The 23059-nt window shown below is 41.6% G+C and overlaps 1 protein-coding gene across 1 annotated transcript in view; it reads left to right on the top strand.

Moving 5' to 3' along the window:
* Positions 1–20846, top strand: part of SPG11 (SPG11 vesicle trafficking associated, spatacsin) — a 55336-nt gene extending 34490 nt beyond the window's left edge. Inside the window, exons 23-40 of the mRNA XM_067555453.1 lie at positions 269–377; positions 944–1103; positions 2034–2309; positions 2582–2782; positions 3103–3210; positions 5534–5696; positions 6219–6433; positions 6871–7618; positions 8504–8646; positions 9892–10090; positions 12254–12391; positions 13807–13940; positions 14661–14768; positions 15426–15594; positions 16496–16584; positions 17060–17215; positions 18125–18276; positions 19903–20846. Coding sequence (XP_067411554.1) covers positions 269–377; positions 944–1103; positions 2034–2309; positions 2582–2782; positions 3103–3210; positions 5534–5696; positions 6219–6433; positions 6871–7618; positions 8504–8646; positions 9892–10090; positions 12254–12391; positions 13807–13940; positions 14661–14768; positions 15426–15594; positions 16496–16584; positions 17060–17215; positions 18125–18276; positions 19903–20083 — 3449 coding nt within the window. The 3' untranslated portion in view covers positions 20084–20846. The remainder of the gene's footprint in view (positions 1–268; positions 378–943; positions 1104–2033; positions 2310–2581; positions 2783–3102; positions 3211–5533; positions 5697–6218; positions 6434–6870; positions 7619–8503; positions 8647–9891; positions 10091–12253; positions 12392–13806; positions 13941–14660; positions 14769–15425; positions 15595–16495; positions 16585–17059; positions 17216–18124; positions 18277–19902) is intronic.
* Positions 20847–23059: the final 2213 nt, after the last annotated feature.

Here is a 23059-nt window from a genome sequence, read left to right as displayed (position 1 = left end):
AGGGTTCCATGTGATGTAGCTTTTTTCTCTAGTTAGGAAACCTAACAGGTTTTCTGGTTTGTTTTGCTTTTATGTGATAAAGCTCTTTAAAGTGTGTTTGTTTAAATATAGGACACATCTTTAAAAATGCCTGAGTTAGGAGCCTAACTCTTATTTGTCAAAAGTGATGTTAGCACTTAAAGCAGTTACTTCAGCACTTTTGAAAAAGTTCCGTACTTTAATGTGAAAATAGAGCCCCAGTAACATTATTTTAATTTTTTTTAAATAGTTGAAAAGCTAACAAAATTGGCGGATGGTGAAAAAACAGCAGCAGCAGAAGTGCTCATCTGCTTGGAAGAAGCTTTTTGGGATAAAATCGAACATCAGGAAATAAAGAAGTGAGTGTACTTATGCTCTTTATACTGACAAACTGATATAAAGCACTGAATTTTACCCTCTGTGTGGTCAGGTATTACCATGTGTCATTGAGACAGCTACTCTGCATAGCAAATGCAGTAAACAAAACCTATGATCAACAGCGTTTCCACATGTTGGAAGTAAGAAATGAGTCCTCTTTGTAAATCAAATATCATAGGCAATGGGCCTCCAACAGCACTCATAATAAAGGAGGGAAGCTAATGTATATTGCTGACTGTGCTACTTTTACTGCACTCTAGGCACATCCTGAATTAGGAGCAAAAATGATCTGGAATTCCTTGCAAAGCCAAAACTGTTGTGAAAGTTGGGAATTTGGATGTGCAAACAAGGTAGGGGTAGGCCCCCGAGATAGAATCTGATCCAGTGCCTGCTGAAGTCACAGGAAAGACATCTTGATTCATTAAAAGTGGAAGACCTGCTTGCATCTGTGGCTGTTAAATGTGTGAAGATGAAAGGATAGTTTTACTACTTAAACAATTAAACTGGACACATTTTTTTGAGTGAAAATTCTTTCAATTCTATACAGAACATCCAGTGACTCTCGAAGACAGTGGTCTTTGGTGATGCAGTTCTGTAAACTCCATGATATCAAACTGAGTACATCTTACCTAAAGGAATGTGCGAGATCTAATGACTGGCTGCAGTTTATCATCCAGACCCAGATGTACAGCTACCAACTAGATGAGGTGAGCTACTAGGTATAATTTAAAAATGATGAAGACATTTTAAAGAGCAAGTATTGTCAATGGTATAGTCTTTGTTTTTAATTTTTTTTTAAACACAGGACTCTCTTTAAAGAAACAACATCAAATTTAAATCTGGTCAGTTTGACCTTGTTAGAAATTGTTTCAGGCTCTTAAACTATCCATGAATCTCCCTGTCATTCCTTTTTGTTTTACAGTCACATTTTCCTGTTTTTTGCATAATGTTTTTCTCTGTCCTGCCTGTTACTGTGTGAAAAGCTGACACACAAGAGGGGCAGCTGTCTCTACAGCAGAAACAGGAAGGACACAAAGTGCTGGCAAATGCACATGAACAAACTGGTAAAATAGAAGTTTTGCTTCTAGTCTTTTCATTGTATTAACATGAGGAGTTAATTTCTATCAGTAGTAGTAGGTATACCATTTTCAGATAGAAGTGACTTTTTGAGTGTACTTTGTACAAACAATGAAAATTCCAGTCTAGAAAAGAAGCCTAAGAGAAGTAGGCTCGCAAATCCTGTTGCCACTGAGAAGCTTAATTTAGGCTTCTTTGAAAATCCTACCCTGAATGTTTTCAGAATAGCGCACAAAATTATATTTTTTTCTATCACCTGCAAATAAACCCCAGGTAGCAACTTACTGAAAAATTCCTTTCTACAATATACCATCTATACCAGTGATGTCATGGGGGCTGAAAATGAGTGTATGTTTTATGAAAAGGGAGGAATTTCAATATTTTATTGTAATACTGTGCATTTCCAGAACACTTTAATCTGTAGATCTCCAGAAATATATCTTGTAAATTCTGTTTGCTAAAACGTCTTTTGTATTTGCTTTTACTTCATGTACACAATAGCTCCCCCGTTGCTCTTTTAAAGTTTAATATATATAGATTCCTTTGATTGTCTTTTCTAGGTCGTTTCCATCCTTCAAGATTTCACTCCCATTTTGCAAGATCACTTGATGCTAGCCTTTGAGAACTTACAGCGCTCTCACTCTTATACAGGGAGTCATCACAACAATAACACCACCAGTCCACTCAAGACTGAGCGCAGGCAGAGTGAACATAAAAGCAATCTCTTTGAAATTCTGTTGTGGTGTCAAGAAATTCCTAATCCTGGGTGCTACCTTTTGGCTGAAGGAGTGAGACACCATGCTCCATTCTTGAGTGTCTTAGCAGCATGTTTTCATGTAAGAATTATTCAAAAGTGTTTCTCTTTTAGAGATATGATACAATATAAGGAAAATGTATACATCTGGAGACAATTCAGACCATTGCTTCACATACTTACGTCAGAGGGCAAATGCATATGTTGCACACACCAAGTATTCCCCAATTATCAAAATAATTTGATTAGTGTGACACGTCATGATGCATTTCATGTGGTGTTCGACAGCTCTCTAGCTAGATTACTAAGTAATGAGAGACTGTCGTCTTTATTTATTTTTTGTCCCTTTGGCAGGATGCCAACATTATTCGCTGTCTCTGTGTTTGGATAATTACTTCAGTGGATAATGCTACTGCTGCCGAAGCAACAAACCATATTCAAGGCTCAGTAGAAAATCATGAATGGGATCTTCATGACCTTTCTGCCATCTGGAAGATGTTTTTAAGAAAGCAAAAAAGTAAAACTCTCATGAATGGTTTTCAGCTTTTCCTCAAGGTAATGACTTACCTAAGTATTTTTTGTATGTGCTTAGGTCTCCTGTACTAGAGATTCTCTTATTTGTTTGGAGGAGGCTTTCCACTCTGTCTTTCAAATTATTTGAAAGATAAATGCTGTTTAATGCACTGTGCTACCCAGCCCTATCAGAAAATATTAGACTGGAAAATTCTCTTTAAACACTTAAAAAATTGTCAGGTTTATATATCTTTTTGTAAATAACAAACCAACCAAATTATTGTTCTTATATTGATTGAGACAAACTTTCCATTTAAATGTACATTCAGTGGAGTTTTGTAACCTTTTTGTTTATCTTAAAGGATTCCCCTTTATTACATATGCTGGAGATGTATGAACTGTGCATGGACTACAAAAAATACAGTGAAGCCAAAACCAAACTCCACAACTTCCAGACAAGTCTTGCAAATGTAAGCAGACATTTTATAAATGTCTTTGCCTAGATGTCATTTTCTTATGCCATAGGCTAAAACAAAGAAAAATAGTCTGCTTATCATAATTCAGGAGATGATTTTGGAGTAATAGGTGTCAGACAACTCCATCATTTCCACTTGGTGGAAAACCTGAATTTTGTAAAAAGGAATCAGTTGCTTGAATAAACTACATACACTTTTAAATCAGTACATTTTAATTATTTGGGGCCAAATTGTGATACCCTAATTCACAAGTAGTAGTATTTTACTCCATGAATAATCCCATTGACTTCATTGGGATTATAAAATGGTTCTCAAGGTGCCCAGGACTGACTTGTTACCTGCTTGCCTCCAGCGAGAGGGAGACCTACTTGTGCTTAACTGGGTGTCAGCTCCCTGATACCTCCAGCCTGTTAACCACCCAGGCAACCTTGTCTGAGTTATGCCAGGCCTTACTTTGCCTTGCAGGTTAACAGTAGGTGCACTCACGGTAATATCAGGTCTACTGTTCCCAGGAGAACAGTGCACACACCTGCTTGAATAGTTCAACTCAGAATCGGCTCCTTGTGCAATACCACAGCACTGAGATATATTTATAGTGAAAACAATCATAAGTTTATTCTCAAAGATCAAGATTTAAGAGATAATGAGCAAGGATAATGGACACAGAAGAGTTACATATAAAACAAATCATAAAAGGAGTCCTGGAAACTAAACTTAATAGATTAACCTCTAGTCTAAATAAGTTTATCTCATCCAAAATATCCTTTGCAGAATTTCAGCCAAGAATGGTTGAGATCCAATTTTCCTTAATGTAGCCGCATTGCCCGATTACTTCCTAGGCGAAGGATAAAGAGGTGTCTTCCTGGCCTTATCCTTAATATTCCCCAAAGTTCATCGTTTGTGCTTCAGAGTCAGGATGATCTCTACCCCCTCGTAGTTTACTCTCAGGTATGTTGCCTTCCTGCTGGCTTCACATCCCCCACTAACTTGTATGTAAATGACTCTCCATTGTGTTAATTTACAATGCTTAATTTACATTCAGACTGATGGAGACAGAGGAATAAACAATCTGTTGTCTGGCAGAAAGCTGTTTGTCGAGTGTGCTTTAATACAGACTGTAGAAAGATATTTTTTTTCCACATTCATACATGATTCCTTACATTGTATTAATGATGAGCGTGACTCTGGCTTTTATTCAAGACCTCACTTGAAATTCTTTGGTGAACCAGAATTTACACATCAGGATATTCTTGTAGCCGCCTTGCTAGTTGGCATTGAAGGGTTCTTAGAGTCACACATTCCTTATGGTGTAAGGTACTATTCATGATGAGTAATAGTAACACATTCTCCAGGCCTTAGTATTAATTCTAATAGTAAAATGAAAATGATGGTGCTGATATCGTGGTATCTTTCAGAGGAAATCTTCTTGGGATGTATAGTTGCTCTTGAATATATTGGCGGCTTTCTGAAAAATGGAAATTTTTGAAAGGGGCTCCAATATCTCCATGATGCCAGCAGTCTCAAAAACCATGTCAGCTCATTCTTTGAAAACAATTGGGCCAAGTTACACTTAAGCAACCCCATTAAGGCCGTTATTCAGCAATTGGGACTGAAATACTCAGTGGGACTGAAGCACGTGTGTAATGTTGAGCACATGCTCAAGTGCTGTGCTAGATCAGCAACAACCTGGGGACAAAAGTTGGCCCAAAAGTTGCTAAGGATCAAATTCATAAAGGGACTATTTGGATTTGTGTCTTCACCTGTTTTCATTACATTGTCACAGCTAGACATACAACAATTACTCCTACTCTCCCCTTTTCATCTCTTTGTTCTTTCAGTTTCCTGGGTATCCTAGCAATTGACAGTTCATGCCCTTAGTGTTGGTTGTTTTCCTTCATGTGATTTAAGTCAAAGCTAAGATCAATTTCCTTTTCCTACTCAGAGCATCATACTCTGACCCCATGTAATAAGTGTGTGTATATAAAGCAGATGGGATATATCAGGGCTACTTGTTTCCAATTAAGTTTTCTTCCTATCTATTCATGATCTTTCTGACATTTTACCTACTCAATTAATACAGATTTTCAGGGGAAATTGCCAGAAATCTTGCCCATAAACGACGAAAGTGAACTACTTCTAGATTAAAATCAAGATATTGATGATGGAGCAATACTTCTTTTTGTAGCCACATATTGTATATTAGAATAGGTATTCTCTAGTTTTCAGTGTGACCTCATCTAATTAGAAACAAAGTTGTATTTGTATTCACTGCAGAATATGCTTGTAAGAAATTTATAAATCCTTTTTATTTAAACAGCTTAAAATTGCAGATAAACCAACACCTTCAATAATATCAGCACCATGGGTGGAGTCACAGGCATTGTTTCTTCTTGAACTGATGATGCAGCAGTGTAGAACACAGTATGAATTAGGAAAACTCTTACAGCTCTTTGCAGATATGGATAAACTTTTGCCTTATGGTAAGGACCATTTTTTCTATTAGATGGTCTGGTTGCTTTAACAACTTTAAAATGTATTGGAATAATTAAAAAAACCTAACCCTGTGAGAAGTGTACTTTAAAAACGACACGTTCTACACTAATGTTCTACTGTAGCTTGGATTATGTTGCTGTTTATTTTTATGGAAAGAGGAAAATGTGATAAACTTTTGTTGCAAATCTGCAGATAGTAGTGTACTATAATGTGAAGGAATTTCTGAAGCCAGAATTGATTTTTACATGTAGCTGTGGAGGAAAATATAAGCTTCTTCTGGAGAACAATTCACTGCCAGTGTCCAACTAGTGAGAAATGTATGGAAAATGAACAGAAAGTTCCAGTTTTAAACTGAAAAAAAAATTGTGATCATATGAAAACTTTAGTATGTTATATGTATTATACATGTATTCCATTCCTCACAGGCTTATATGTTGAAAATATATATCAGTGACTTCTTCAGTTAAAGAATAATTGCCTTAATATTTATCCTGTCTCTTTTGAAACAGGCCCAGATGTGAAGAAACTGTGTGCACTCAGTCAGATTTTGAAGGATTCATCTATAACTATTAATCGCTCCATCCTGACCAGTTACGACACAGAGAATTTTCAGAATGAATGCAGATCAGTTCTAGAGCAGCTGCAAGAGAGAGGACTGTTCTCATTGGCAAGGAAAGTAGCAGAACTGGCTGAACTGCCTGTGGACAGTGTGGTTGTACGAGAGGTATAGTATAGTTACCTAATGTTTTTTACTTAAGGTAAAACGTTTACACAGTCAAGTTTTTTTTCGGTTGCTAAGCTCACAAACTTCTGGTCAAGTGTTACTTTTTGCCAATACGCGGGTGCTCTCCAGAAGGACCTAGAAAAGGTATGTGTGAATTGCCTTAATTTAAAATATTATTCAATTTATCTGCTAATCAGCTGAACAAATTGCTGAACAAATTGGTGACTTTTTGTTACTTGCTGCATCATTCTATTATTGTGATTTATCCAGAAAAACAGATGTGCCTAATACTTTACAGACTGAGACAGGGCCCCTGCCCTAAGACATTGACATTCTAATTTCAGCATTCTAGTCGTCTAATATTGGTGCATATTTATTCAGGAAGTGATTATCGTTTCTGTAGATTAAGTCCCTTAAGGCTTTTATGAATTTTGCAGGTACTTCAAGATTTACATCTTTTAAAGCACATTGGACAGTGGCATCAAAAACAAACTAGAATTGACTTCTGGAAAAAATGTCATGATAGTTTTATGAAAAATTCTATCTCCAACAAAGCAGCGTCTGACTTTTTTTTAGCTCAGGCAAACATAGTGTCTGAATCTTCGGCTGATGAGAAGGTAAACAACATTATGGAGAAACATCTGCTGCTTACCTTGTCTGGCCACTGGCTAGCACAGAGTGACTCAGTGACATTGGACAAATTGGAAGAAATCGAGAGACAGATCTGGCTTTGTTGTATCACACAAGAAACCTTAAATAGAGAGGATAGGTTGGTCAAGTCAAAATTTTCTCACCAGGTTTCAGTGAGTGGTGAACTTTCCTTTGATAACTTAGCTAAGGAGTTTTCCTTTTCAAAACTAACTACTCTGAATACATCAAAATATTTACAACTTGACTGTCTTGCATTCCACGATATGTCTGAAACCACACTGGATAAAGCTGAGGTAGAATCACTTAGCTTTCTAATTGGACATCTTCTAGACGAAGGAAGCATTCATGAAGCCAGCCGTGTTTGCCAGTATTTTCAGTTCTATAGCAGAGATGTTTCATTGGTATTGCACTGCAGAGCACTGGCCTCTGGGGAAGCTGATGTAACCAACTTACACCCAGACATTCGAGCTATTCTTCTAGCAAGAGACACAGCAGATGTGAAAGACACACCTCAGCCCAGAAGATTACAAAGTAGTAAGTAACCCTAGCAGTCAGATGCAGACATTTGACAAGTACTGTTGTTGTCAGGTTTCTATAGATTCCTCCTTTGTGTAACAAAATTAATTTCCCCAGAAATCTCTGGGGAATTTCTACCAACATCCCATACTGAATTTACACATTTCAGGCAAAATTTCTGCGTAAACAATCACGTCATCCCTTCGGCGGGAATTCGGTGGCGGCGCGGTTTCATGGCAGCAGCGGGGTTCCGTGGGGGGGGGCAGTGCCCGCTGCCGAAACCCTGCCGCCGTTTGCCCCTTTTCGGCGGCGGTGGGACTTCCCGCCGCCGCCGAATTCTCCCCCGCCGCCAGGGCCACCATCAGGCCCTTGACAGAAAAAAGGTTCCCCACCCCTGTTATAAGGGATCATTGTTTTCTATTAATAGCACTGTGAAAACTGATAACATCTTATACATAGACATGTTATCTGTATGTGAATGAGTGCATGCACAGTCTTAGTAAAAAAGATTCTATCAACTGGAACTAGAACGTTTCTTGCTAGAATTAAATGTATTAATCCCATTTTGAGGCTGCAGAAAGATAGCTGAACATTATCTGGGCTGCTTTATACACTTGTATTCAGATATTTTTAAGAATTTCACAATTGATGTTGTATTTGATAATATGGTGTTGTTTGGTGGGTTTTTTTTAATGATACTCATCTCCCAAAACCTCATGAGGGTACCTTTTCCATTCTTCACAAATACTGCGAATTCAGTTTTTAAAGATTGAAAAACTATAACACGTAATTATTTGTACTGATTCCTAGAGTTTTATTGTAAGTGTGAGCCTTTGTTTTTTACTAGCCCTAGAGTGCTTTTCCCTTTGAGACTCGCATTTTCAATATTCTCTTTGCTTCCAGCCTCAAGCTTAGAAAATTGGTCGTGTGTCCTGGCTTCATCTTCAGATGATCTGGTTATTAACAGTCTGAAAACGCTAATAGAGGAGTGTGTTCATGGGAGAAACTACTGCAGACAAGTCCTCTGTTTGTATGAGCTTTCCAAGGTATGTGCCTGGCAACATTTACCAGAACTATAGTGTTGTTTGTCTCAAGCCAATCCATAGAGGTATGGAGACTGAAGCTCTTGCGAGTTCACAAAATAATTTACTAGGAGCTCATTCCTGAACACTTCTGAGCACAGAAACAAAAAATAAGGGGGAAATTATCAAGTGGTAGTATGGCCCATTACTCAGACAAATCCTAGATATGATCATGTATTGAAATGAACAGAACCCTTCAGATCTGCCTTCTGACTTCATTAAGCCAAATTCCTACCAATGTCTCTCTAATTGTCCTTTTTCATAATCTGCTAAGAATTAAATTGTTTGTTAGTCATTTTAGTACTTAGCTCTAAATTATGTGTTGCCCTCCACACCTTCATAAGGCCTAAAATCAATTTAAAACCTGAGCGGACGGCAGCAGCAATAGAGATACAGCACAGACAGGGCCAGATTTACACCTTACACTCCCCTAGGTTCAGCATCTTCAATGCCCTCCCCCCCACCTTTCTCCCATAGCTAACCATCTGCTGCTACTCCTCTTCTTCATGGCTTCATGTGTGGATGTAGCCCAGCTGCTCAGGTTGGAGCAGAGGATTCTCCTCCAGACATTTTCTCATGAAGCAAAATCCCTTTGCATGTTCTTTGTCCCTTCCCCAAGATTCAGCCCTTAGTTTTGGAACATCACATTTGTGCTGCTGGATCAAACCAGAAGCGTATCTAGTCTAGTATCCTGGATACATCAGTGTCTGTTTTTTGTTTCTGATGGCCCATCTAGCTTTACATGTGGTATTCTTTTTAAGATGGAATTTGCATATCTTTTGCATTGAGACTTTGGAATTATTTGGATGTGGAGAAGGTAAATCTGATCAGCGAACTCTGTGGAATGTTAGTATAACAAGAAAATTCTAGCTTGTGAATGCATTTTTTTTAATCTATTTTGATTATAACAAATTTAGTCCCCAATTAAGAAACAGTACAGCTGTTCAGCACACATTTAACTTCAAGCAAAAAGTTAAACATGTACTAAAATGCTTTCTTGTATCAAACCCTCACTAGTTAACATGCACAAATCAATGCAATATTAATTGGTATAAAGATGGATTAGACTTGCATCTGCTTTTTCACACACAATTTTGAATAACCTTGCATTGTGTTTTCAATATGATTGAGCTTTGTTGGTGAATACCTGCTCTGTAACATGCATTTTTCTCTAGGTAGCATTTTTAAAATATATTATATGCTTCTTAGGAACTGAATTGCTCTTATGGTGAAATATCAACCCATGATTCTGAAAAGCTGCTTCGAGTGATCCTCTCATCCCAGCAGCCTGACAGATGCAAGAAAGCCCAGGCATTCATCACAACACAGGGTCTCCAGTCTGAAACTGTGGCAGAACTTGTGGCTGAAGAAATCATGCAAGAGTTATTGGTATCTTCTGAAAGAAAAGGTGATGGCGGTTTGTTGTGTGTTTTTTACCTCTGCATATATCTGAAGTCCTTTTCTAAAAAGTGTGTGTGTGAGTGTGTGTAAAACACTTGCTGACTGTGTATATGTGGTAACTATGGTATTCAGTGTTTGCGCATGTAGCACGGGGTCCGGTCCAGCCCCACGGTTGTGGCCCTTCTTCGGGCCCCGGCTCGGAGGAAGGCCACTGCACCTTCCTACAAGGGGAATGTTAGCTTTGGCTATGAGTCTGATGCCCTGGCCCTCAGGCAGGGCGGGTGAGCAAGCAGTCTATCGCCCCGGCCCTCAGGCAGGGCGGGCGAGCAAGCAAGCAGTCTATCGCCCCGGCCCTCAGGCAGGGCGGGCGAGCAAGCAAGCAGTCTATCGCCCCGGCCCTCAGGCAGGGCGGGCGAGCAAGCAAGCAGTCTATCGCCCCGGCCCTCAGGCAGGGCGGGCGAGCAAGCAAGCAGTCTATCGCCCCGGCCCTCAGGCAGGGCGGGCGAGCAAGCAAGCAGTCTATCGCCCCGGCCCTCAGGCAGGGCGGGCGAGCAAGCAAGCAGTCTATCGCCCCGGCCCTCAGGCAGGGCGGGCGAGCAAGCAAGCAAGCAGTGGGTTCGCTCTCTGGGGCGGAAGGGAGCAGGAGGCTCTCTTCGGGGTGGCTAGGAAATGGGGGAGAAGAGGGGGACACAGGCCAACCCGTCTCCACTGCATCCCAGCCCAGGGCCCTAGCAGTGGCAAAAGCAGCTGCCACTGTGTCAGTGGGACTCCCGCCACAACACACCGACTAGGCCTCAGATTCAGCCACAAGCTATGGCTGCCCCTGGGCCACTTCCTCCCCGCTGGCCCCAGTACCTGTCTCCTCGGTATCGTGGGGGTATTCCGTCTGGGGTTGGCCTGTCAGTCCCTCCTCATCCACGGGCGGCAATGCGGGGAGTTCCTCTTCGAGGGGCAGCTCCTCTAGGTCGTTTGGCGCGGGGAGGGGCTCGATTTCCAGCAGCTTCTCCAGGTCCTGTTCCAACTCTGGGGGCTCGGCGGCCGGCAGCTCCTCCAGGTCCTGTCCGGCCTCGGGGGGTATCCCCCACCCGGGTTGCTCCGGTGACTCGGACCAGTCCCGGGGCTCCGGTGATTCGGACCAGTCCCGGGGTCCAGGTACTTCGGCCCAGTCTCTCTGGCCGGGTTGCCTGGTCCAGCTCCGGAAAGGCCCTATCCAGTCTCCAGGCCCAGGTGGGGCCGGGGTTGGTCGGCAGCTCTGCTCCGGCCTAGCCCTCTGCTGGCGGGACAGCACGTCTGTCTCCGGCGGCAGTCTTTTCTCCTCTGAGCTGTAGGGCCTGCTTCTTATAGCCGCAGCCCTGGCTGAGGCTCCGCCCCTCTGGTGCTGGATTGGTCGACCGGCAGGACCTATCACTAGCCAGCCTCCCGGTTGCCGGGCAGACTGGGCGGCCGGCCCTTTTTCTGTCCAACCCCGTGGTTGTGGCCCTTCTTCGGGCCCCGGCTCGGAGGAAGGCCTCTGCACTTTCCTACAGCACAATACTTTAAAACTGTAAATCTCTATTCATGTTAAGTATTATTAGCTGTTTGCCTTGTTGTATCCAGTGTTTTGTTGCTTTAATTAAGATTCTGGTTTTTTTACAACCAAGACTGTTAATAGCAAAAAATATGCTACCTGGGCCTTTTGTTATTTTTTTTTTTTTTTTTTTAAAAAACAAGTTATCCAGCCATCAAACTTGTAAGCAAGATTCTTCCTTTTTTTTTTTACAAAGGCAAGAATGGGAGAGTGGCCTGGTTTTTTAAGGATTTTTTAATCTTTTCATGGCAAAATAAAGGATATTTTGCTCAAAATAATGTGAATTGGTTTGAATTGTTTTCTATAAATGGGTGTTGTGACAAAGTCAACGTATTTTTAGATAAGAACAGCCAGTCTTAGTTGCAACAAACAATATGGCTATGCAGTGGGTTTGTACTGGATTGATCTGGCAAAGAAAAGATGTATGACTTTTTGACAAAAATGATTGGAACAAAAGGGCTCTCTTGGATTATATAGTTCCAGCCCCTTCCTCAGTCAGGAAGAGAATACACTATTTTTTCCATAAATGTAGCTAACCTTTCCTCCAAGAACAACTAGTGTTTGTGACATAGCTCTCTGTCTGTGTGTCTCATGTATGCACAGGGCAAAAGCAAGTTGCGAATCCAGCAGATGAGACTCAAGCATTCCTAGAGTTGGCCAAGTTGTGCCAGGATCATACATTGGTTGGCATGAAGTTATTGGATAAGATTTCATCTGTACCTCGTGGGGAACTATCATGCAGTAAGTAAATAACGAATAATGCCATATGTAACTAGCATTATGATAACATTGACCATTTTGGGCTTTGTATCATATCATGAAGAGTTTGGAGCATTGGTGAGGGGAATATTCATTGCTCATTTTTTTTCTAAAAACCCAAAAAATTAAAGAGAAATTTCAAAATGTATGCAGAAGAAATAGATTGTAGCATTAGTGCCTAGGGCATACATACATGAATTCACTATTACCTCTAAGACTCAAGAGAGGAGTTCTTGTAGTGATAGCTTGGAAATCTCAAGTTATTTAAAGTTTTGCAGATGGATTTAGGAAGTTCTTCTGGCCAAATTCTTAGGAAAGTGGCAGAACAACCTGGTATTTTGTGTGTTGCTCTGTTAAATATTTAGAGGTCTTCTTTGGCCAAAACCTCACGCACGTTGTATAGTTGTCCATTCATGGAAATTGTGTTAATTGTGCTTACAAAATGTAACCAAGATACTTTTTGCAGCCAACCAGCAGTGGTAAATGAAGTTCCTTTAGAAATACTGAAAATGCCTCTCTGAAGAAAAGGATAAGGACAGGATTTTAGTGTAAATTCTCTGTCCCAAAGATTACCAAAATTAACACACAGGTGCAACTAGAAGGTCTCCATTCATATCCCCCTCTAGTATGCTGGGATAATCTAAACCTGAAAGAGTTTTTATCTCCTGGGGGTCTTGTCTCTACTCTGGATCCTCCATTCCTGCTTACCCCAGGCTGTCTGCTTGTCAGTTGGCCTCCTCTTCTTGAATCACCTCTTCCATTGAATGCCTCCCTGGGTTTTCTCTCTGTAGGTCTAGGTCCAGGTCCTGCCCTTTGGTCAGAGCTCATCACCAGAGCATGCTTCACCCTGGTGACTTCTACTACTCAGAGAGAGACGACAGTTATTTCCTTCTCTTGCTGTGGCCTCCTCCTACTCTGAGTTTTCTGTCTTTATAGAAACTAATCAGCTTTCCCCTAGCTGGGACTCATCTTTAATTGGGCCTTGGCCACCCTCCCTGTGTAACCACTTGTGTTAATTGGCCTCTCAGGCCCACATTAACCCTTTCATCCCCTGTGTGAGGTAGACCTCATCACTCGTACATCTTAAAATTGAGAACTGACTTGGCATGATGGTGGATGGGATATACTTTGTGCATCTGTCAAGCAGCCGCCTTTCCTTGTAAGGGTTATATTAACCTCACTGAGAATAATCCAAAAGACCAGATTCTAGCACAAACTGGAAAGCCAGACTGAATGTGTGCAGTTTCAGAAGCTGTAAATGCTTCCAATTCTCTTCTAGTGTCTCTAATTTGAAAAAAACTGTAAATCATCTGCAGTTAGCACCGATTTCAAAAGAGATGCAGTGACTAACTTCCTCCGCTTATTAACTGAAGAACCCAAATTCTCTCATTCTTTAGCTACAGAGCTGCTGATTTTGGCCCATAATTGCTTCAGTCTGACATGTCACATGGAAGGAATTATTAGAGTCCTGCAAACTGCTCGACTTCTCACTGAGGAATACTTGGCACCCAATGAGGAGTATGGTCTTGTGGTATGTATCCTTCATCACACCGTACTAACCAAACTCTGTGCACAGCTCTCCATGCAAGTGGTAGCAAAACAAATGAGCACATGGACTAGAGGCTCATGGAACTGGAATTAAAACACAACAGCTTTCACCTCTAGGTCACTGGTCTTTGCCCAGCCTGTATCAATAGAAACCAAAAGTTGTTACCTTTGTGATGTGTGTTTGGTGACCTGATGATCACAGCTGCTACTGGCCAGATTTCCACATCACAGAAGGACCACCATAGCGATTTGTTAGAAAAGTGGGGGAGGCTGTGGCAGAATGGAGGGTTGGGGAACAATGCAATATATTGGTTTGGGAATTTCCGGGTATTTTAGACATTGTTTGGTGAAGTGAAATGAAATGAAATGATTCATATTACCAAGCTTGCTTGCATCTTCTGTTGCTGCTTGGAAAAGGCCCCACCAGACATGAGACATACCTATTTAATGACAGAGATGTCACTCAAAGTTGGAATTACTAGGGGGGACTGGAAAGCTCATTGCATGGATTGCAGTTGATGGAAAGCTGTACTTTGGGGGGGCTGGTTATTTGGGCTTTTGATCCTTTTGCCTTTTAAAAAAAAAAAAGAAAGAAAACCTCCAATTTTTTAAAAAAGGGAACAAACTAATCCTAAAATATGTGGCTGCTCCTTTGTGAGAGATTTTCCATATCACACTCATCTTTATACTGTTGTCTCTAAAGGTCCGACTCCTTACTGGTATTGGCAGATATAATGAAATGACGTACGTATTCGACCTGCTGCATGAGAAACATTACTTTGAAGTGCTCATGAGAAAAAAGTTAGACCCGGTAGGTGCAGAAAACAAAAAAACCTACTAACCAAAGTGTGTGCTAATGTTAGAGACAGACACCTTCACTGCCAGCTGAGTTATCTAGGGAGTTTAATAATTTACGAGTATGGGATTAAAATATCACCCTACAAAGCGAATGTCTTCAGATGGTTGATGAAAACCAAACACAATTTTAAATGAAATACTTTAGCATGTTTTCTTCTTTCTTGCATATAGTTATAAAGAGACTCATGTGGTTACTTTAACAGTCTAGATTGTCTCATGATGTGCTACACACAGTAAAAATCAATGTAGGAGGGAAGGAAAACTATAACTATTTCTCTCAACTTCAGTAATCAGAAATTTGGAGGCCCTATATATTTTGAGCTGGATTGGACCCTTTTTGTGTTTTACACAATAGAGATTCTATTACAGAGTGCTGGCTTACAATTACCTGCCAGATTTTTTGCAATTCTGTTAAATATGGTTAGGAGTCTACCATTCTCAGTAATGCTTTAATTGTATTCCCACTATGTGTTGAAATGTTTGAGGCTGAACTTAAGGTGGCATGGTGACCACTTTTTTGAAAATTGTACTGGATTTGATTTTGCTTGCAAGTTCTGTTAAAAAAACAAACAAACCCCAAAACACAACTGATGCCCTTTCTCCTAACCAGAGTGGAACTCTGAAGACAGCTCTTCTAGATTACATAAAGCGCTGTCGCCCAGGGGACAGTGAAAAGCACAATATGATAGCCCTGTGCTTTAGCATGTGTCGAGAAATTGGAGAGAATCATGAGGCAGCTGCTTGTATTCAGCTTAAACTCATTGAATCTCAGCCATGGGGTGAGTATCATGGAACCAATCCTGTGTTTGAATATAGCTTCTTTTATAAGCATATTTCATTGCTGTGCATAATCACAAATTGGCTTAATTTAAAATACTTTTGTAAAATTAAAGGCATTTTTTTCTGTCAGATGCATTGTGGTTTAAGTGAGATATGGCTGGTAAACATAGTTCCGATTGCCTTTTCTGCTGACCTGCACATCAAAATGTGATCACATTCACATCCGCAGGATGCGCTGCATGGCCCCACTAGCTAGCCATGCTCAGAGGTATTATTTGGTTGCTCTTTCCTTCCAGAAAGTTGTGGGGTTCCCGGTTTTTGTGCTGGTGCAACACCCTCGTAGCACCATGAACACGGGGCCCTGTGCATCCCAGTGTGTTAGGACGTTACGCAGTTTTCGAAGTATTTTCTACATTTCTGGTATAATAACAAACACTTTAACTAGCCTGAACTTCCAGGGGTTCCATGCAGCTCTGAGGTCTAATGAATGGAGTATGTAGGAGTGTCACTGTGGAGCAAGACTCAGTGATGTAAAGGGATCTAAAACACTTGGGTTCTGCTGAATGCTTTACTTAGCCTGGCTCGTTGAGGGCAGTCAGCACCCATGACAAAAGCAAATGGATATTTTGTATTTGTTTTCAAATCGCCTCTAAAACTTCTGATCAGACTCATGCAGTTGCTTGGCGTTTTGTTCTGTACACAGCAGAGCAGCATTTCTTATGCTTTGTGCAGAATTAGTGCATGAGATGATTTCTAAGGTCTCTTGGCATGTTGCTGCCTTCTGAAATGTCTTTAGACAAATGTTCAATAATGAGTTACAAAAGGTTTTGTTGCATATTGTCTGCTGCTGCGACTGGAAAAGTCTTGGGTGCTTGCTTTAAAGTTCTTTCTCCATTTCAGAAGAGTCTCTCACAGATGTGCCTAACTTAAAGAAACTGTTGATGAAAGCTCTGACGCTCTTTATTGATGCAGCTGAAAGTTACTCCAAGGTAAACTGAGATGGAGTTTGAACTTTGTAAAATATTAATTATCAGCATTGGCCAAGATGGGCTAAGGCTGAAAGGCAGGCAGAGCTTCTCTTGGAGTGATGCTCAGAGACCCATCCTCGTCAGTGAGGAAAAGGTGCTTTTGAAGCAGCCACCAGTGATGTGCTACACCCCAGTGCAGGGCAAAAGACAGAGCCTAATACTCTCTGATTCAGTGGTCATGTGGATGAGCAGGCTGAGGTATTTTATTGTATTACATTATATTTTATTACAATAAAAACGAGCTGGTGAGCGGTGCTTCATATAAACGTGCATTGAAGATAATTAATCAGAGAAACTGCAGTGATTTACAAGACAAAATACTGATGTAGTTCTGAAGCCTACAGAGCTGTGCTTGGGATCATGCATCCCAGCTTTCCTTATAGAAACATTACTCCAGGAGCTTGGTTTTGCTTTTCTGTTTTGACTCTTTAATTAGGATTCCTGTGTCCGCCAGTCCTTACGCTGCAACCGGTTGACAAAGCTGATAACCCTCCAGCTTCATTTTCTGAACATCAATCAGAGCACAATGTTGATTAACCTGAACAGACAGAAGCTGATGGATTGCATCTTGGCCTTGCCCAGATTCTACCAGGTAAAGTGACTGAGGAAGGGACACTGCATCCACCTCACTCGCCACAGCGCTGTACAGGCTCACAGGATGAAATGCGGCTCCCCAAAGTTAGAAAAGGGAACGTGTTTGAGGAGAGAGCCAGCTGGTAGCAGTGGCTGTGTTACAAGCAGCTGACCGCTTCTGTAGCACCAGCAAGTGGGGGAAGCCAATGGGAAAAGGACTTCTTAAAAAGAACAAATATCCCTTCAGCACCAGAGATGGAATCTCTCTCCAACAGCAAGTTAAAGTGAGAATGTTCAGGCCTCTTTGGTTTTCAAAGTTTAAAGGAAATGAATTCTCTAGACAAAAAATTGTGTGGCCTTCAGACCTTTTCATTGGCTGTTCAGTGACCCTTGTTTTGTCCTGTCTTGTCCTTTCTTTCCCCTCTACCATGTTTTAAAGAAATGTCAAGGAGACCTGCCACTCTGTTGAATGTGTTTTATATGTGAATCTGCTGGGTCTGTTACAAATTCATGCCTTCTCTTTTCTCTCATCTCCCAGCTCTTAGGGCCCAAAACTGCTCCAAATTCCCATTAACTTCAGTACAATCAGAATCTTCTAGCCTGGAATTTCCCCCCATCCTCAGTTTCTTCTTCTCCACCTCCTGTCTTACTCTGTCCTCTCCAGCATATCTACCCCCCACTTCACACACCCCGTGTTTACCTACAGTTCCACAGTGCCCCTTGCGTTCCTCATTAACAGAATGGCTCTGAGACAACAGCATAAAGAGCTGAGCCAGAGAGGCCCTGGCAGTCTGCACCTGAAATGCTCGAGTACTGCCAGAGTGCAGACAAAAGCAGGCAAAACCCCATGGCGGACAAGTTTCAGCAGTTACACTAATCCGATTGTGGCCCGTCCTCTTAGTCAGTAATTCTGGTGTGTTTCTCCTAGGCTGCCATTGTGGCGGAGGCTTATGACTTTGTTCCAGACTGGGCAGAAGTTCTGTATCAACAAGTGATTATTAAGGGTGACTTCAATTACCTGGAAGAATTTAAGCAGCAAAGGTTACTCAAATCTAGTGTGTTTGAGGAGATTGCTAAGAAGTAAGTATTTCTGCAACCCTGCCTGGCTAGGTCTTTGTCTTTCTGGCAAGTGACTTCAAAGAGAGTGGTTTTATTTGTATTTGCTTATAAAATACAAGTCTTCCGGTGCCAGTACAGTACACTGCTTGGGGAGAGCCAAGTTCAGGAGGGATTTGGGATTCTTGCTCCATATCCCCAAGCTTAAGCATGTTGTGTTGCGGAGACCGCACACTCGGCCCTCCGGAGGGACTAGCACTATAAAGTAGCCTGCCACTCCTTTCTAAGAGCGGCAGTGCTAGGTGAGCCTCTGAGGTAACCATTTGTCACCCTGCCAAGTGCCATGAAGGGAGGCGATCTGGGAACATTTAAGGGTAAAATGGGGATCCCTAAGTGAGGGGTATGGAAATCCCCACAGTGCCATTTGTATTTAGTTTTGTTCTGCGTGATAATAGATACTCTTTTTCAGTTAGTGTGAATACAGGCTTAATTTATTAATTCATCAGTGCTTAAAGACACTTCATAACATAGATCACTCATCTTTATACTTACAAAAATACAGGTTTTGTTGAGATAAAAATAGTTTATTTGCTGAATGACATTAATAACTGTTCTTACTTTAATTAATCTCACAAACAATGAATAAGAAATCAGCAGCTAATTCTTCCATTGCATAGTCATAACTAGAAGTTACTGTACTGCCATCAAATTAAATATGTTTGTCATCTCTCACATACCCAGCTCAGATATTCATCCTTGTACCTTTGTGTTGACCTCAAGTGCAGGTTGGCAGACTCCAGCCCAATCTATAGCTCCTGCCTGTAAAATTATAACTACCCAGAAGTGTTGTGAGAATTGCTCTGTGGGGCACTTTGCACATGTCAATCACCCTTAATTGCTGTGAAGTGAAAGACTAGGGCAGGCATGGGAATCAGGACACTTGAATTCCATTGCCAGCTGTGCCATAGACTGTGGGCCAATCATCTAACCTCCACTGCCTGTTTCCAGACCAGTAATGATGTTACTACTTCACCTGCTGGGGTGGCAAGAGGAATAGTTTATTAGCATGTCAAGTACTTTAAAATCAGAGGACTCTCTTATTTAATGACATTTATCTTGTAGTTACTAAAACCTGCATAACAACTTTGACAATGTTGGGCATGCACCTTGGCTGGGTAGCTACCCTGCGTATTGCTGCTGCCTCTGTTGGGTCTCCCTAAGCCCCGTTGGGTTGGCCCTTTGTTGCATCATGTACACAATTAGATTCTGGGGGCAGGGTTCATGTGCTATTTGCTGTACTGTGAAGCACTCAGCACACTTGGGTGTTGTCAGATAATGTCAGCCATTAGTGTGGAGGAGAGAACTTCCACAGAGCTCGGAACTCTTTAAGACCTAGACAGCTTCGTTTCCTTAATGTCTGCCTTTAAAATAATCTCTGGGGAAGAGTACGGAGAAGCAAAACACAAATCCCATCCAAGAACTGTCTGTTTCCCACCTCCACCACACGCTCCTCTGCCCCTTACTCCACAGCTTGTGTTTTTCTGCAGATATCGGAAATTCTTCCCGTCTCATGTGGTGTCCTTCAGCTTTGTCAATCTTATTTGTAAGATTGCCCTTTCTCCCTTTTCATAACACGAAATTCTCTTTCAGGTTCAAACAGCACCAGCCTACTGAGACTGCTCTGAAAAATCTGAAGAAGTTACTGACCTACTGTGAAGACATTTACATGTACTACAAATTGGCTTATGATAACAAGTTCTTTGATGTGGTAAATATGCTTTTGAAGGATGCGCAGACTGGCTGCTGTCTAAAGGATATGCTAGCAAATTAGACTCCAGCCGAAACGACATGAAGATTCTAGTTCTGACAAGCAGCAGACCTATGGCTTGCGCTGTGATTGAAAACAAAAACAAACCATCTTACTCTAGGCCAGCTCCTGATCTCTTGCTTAACTCAATATATGCTGCTAGGTGCCTTAAAAATTGGTTTCAGCATGGAAACTTGCCATAAAAAGCCCAGCCCTTCCCTGAAGGGCAGAGACTATTAACCCCAATTTGTTTTGGATAATAAATAAATCTTAATATTTAAATCAGAGTTGAACAAAATGTTTTGTAAAAGCCCGCTTGGTGGGCCTGGAAGAGGGTGCTGTGGCTAGCCAGCTGGGTGGCACAGTTGGCATTTCAGCCAGAACTTGGATTTATTCTAAAATGACTCATTTAGCTATCTTAGGGGCCTGGATGACTGGCTTCAGCAGAAATTGCAGTCAAGCCTCCTTACAAACAAAGCCTGATCAAGGCGGAGGATCTTACTGCCGTAAAATTAGTTTGTCGTACTCAGAGTAACCTCAACTGACCATCGGATCAAATATTTATATCTGTTTAAAATACAGAGGTTCTGTAGACCTTACAGAACCACCAGTGCAGGTAGAAAACTTTAAACGTTTGTATTAAAAAGTCTCTTGCCTATTTTTCCAAAATGTTCAGAGGAACCTCTTTGTCTAGGACACTCCTCTCTAGTGCTTTATGCAGGTAAGAGATTATTTTAATCTGCTCAAGGTAAGAGTTATAGGACTGCCATAATAGCCAATGGTAAGAATGGACTACCTCTGTATTCACAATTAGCTCCCTGTTTAACAGGGTTAAGATGTTGGGCCTGTGCTTTTAGAGTACGCTCTCTTACCAGTGAAACAAAGGGAGAATTTGCTACATGAAAGTGAACTTGTATTGTGTGCACACATAATATCACATTTTGGTAAAGTGTCTAACATTCACCCTATGCAATTGGAAGTTTTCGTTTTTCCTATTTCTGAAATGTGTGTACGCTCGATGATGCAAACAGCTTTTCCTCAAGCTGCCAGGAGCATGCAGTCGCTGAGTCACCCTCAGCAGCATTTCCATTTACCTACACACACACTGCAAGCTTCAGACAATTTTGCCTTAGCAACTCAGTTGCTAGGATCATGCGTTTTTGTAGGATTAGGATTCTGGTGATTTGCTCCTTACTGAGCTTTGTCCTACCGGACACGGCGTGCCACAGTTCTTGGCACTTAATAACAAGCTGAAGATTCTTAACTCAGTCAGTCCCTAAGTAGAAAATGTAATGACTAGGGGCTCTTCCATCTAATTGGATAATAAGATTAGCTTGAAGGTCCTATATACTTTGCAGCAAGATGGAGAAGTTTTGCAGCTGCTTCTATTCCCTTCTTAAATTAAAAAACCCAAGGTTTAATTAAATAAAAAGTTCCTACTACAGCAGCCCTTTGGCTCTAAATACAATTCTGTTTTTTCCCCTGCAGACCTGCTAACTTTATTGAAGTCACTAGGACCAGTCCACATGCTTAACAGTTTGCAGAATTGAGGCTTATGTTGGACATGGTGCAGTTTTCTTTAGTTTGGAATAAGCACAGCTGGCTATTTCTGCTAAAGCAGTGATTCTCATTTTGTATTGGTGACCCCTTTCACACAGCAAGCCTTTGAGGGGGACCTCCTTACCCTTGTGGGTGCCTGCCCTTGGGCTCCCCACTCTCCCTTTACCCCTGCGCAGACCTGTATGCACAGAACGGCTGCCAGCCGTTCTGTGAAGCCCTGCCCCCGGGGCAGTTTGCCAGGCAGGCTTTGCTTCTGCAGATCCTCCAGCAGAGGAGTGTGTTGGTCTGTTTGCCAGGAACAGCTCTTTGCCTCTCCCTCTCGCAGTAGTGACCATTTAGTGATCTTTTGGCTTCCAGCCTGAGCAAAACAAGTCTTGTAACTTTGGCTGGAGCCTGGAAACACTATCATCTGAGCTAATAGCTCAGGCTTTGTCTAGCAATGACCCCCTCCACATTTCCCAGGAGGTTGCTTATCTAGAGATGTTGTGTTGTCACCCTTGGGGGGTTTCCTAATATTCCTGCTATTAAACTTTATACAAACAGTAAATATTCCAATATAGCCACGCACTATCCCCATAACCAGAGCAGGCCCAGGCCCTTCACACATTCCCGTGAACAGTTTTTAACTGCAATTCTAGCCCTTCATTCCAGTTTTGTTTAAGCCGGAGTTCTGTGTAACTGCAGAAGGAGAATGACGACAGACTGAGCAGCTGAGGAAATTGTAGTCACTATTTTGTCAACACCTCACACTTGTGGCAGAGGTGTCACATCGAACATCCTTTCTCCCTTTAGTTAAAGGTGTGAGCGTCATGAACTCCCACCATACGCAGATCTCCAAAGGTCCACCAAGCCCAGATTTAACATTCCAGACATTAAAGTTAAAAACCAAACAAAATGTGGTGGTGCATGTGACTTCAGTGTTAAGGATGATGTCCTAATTGTTTTTGTAACCTTAGCTTGCAACTTCTTTTAGTAATGTGTGTAATGGTATACCGTGTTTTAAATTGCTGCCTTTGATTCAGCTAAGGTGTGGGACCAGATTTCAAATCCTGGCTTGCAATGCTGAACGTCTGTCTCACTATCCTGCCAATTTCAAGGTTCACTGATTTGGAATAGTAAAGTAAGCCACATCAAGAAACGGAATATGCATAGCATAGGGACGAGCTGCTCTGGGGTTGTAGTAGAGGTTCTCTAAGGGGCATGTGAAGATCAGGTCAAGGCAGCAAGTTTGTTATTGTGAAAGGCAGGAAGACCTGAACCCTACACCAGTAGTATATTGCATTTTGTAACCAGCCTCTGGCTGAAGTTTTGCTCCTATTAGGCAGTGAGCCAAGAAAGTTAACCCGCCCTCTTTATCTTCAAGAGAATTCTCCTGTCAGCATAGCTAGGTGGCCCAGAGACACTGTGCTAGAGCTTAGTTAACACTAAAATAAGTACTCC

Source organism: Emydura macquarii, unplaced genomic scaffold, assembly GCF_026122565.2.
Source record: "Emydura macquarii macquarii isolate MOO-44397 ecotype Brisbane River unplaced genomic scaffold, CSIRO-AGI_Emac_v2 contig_1644, whole genome shotgun sequence".
NCBI lineage: Eukaryota > Metazoa > Chordata > Testudines > Chelidae > Emydura > Emydura macquarii.
Note: the sequence above shows the minus strand (reverse complement) of the source record. Positions and strands in the feature narration are given on the sequence as shown.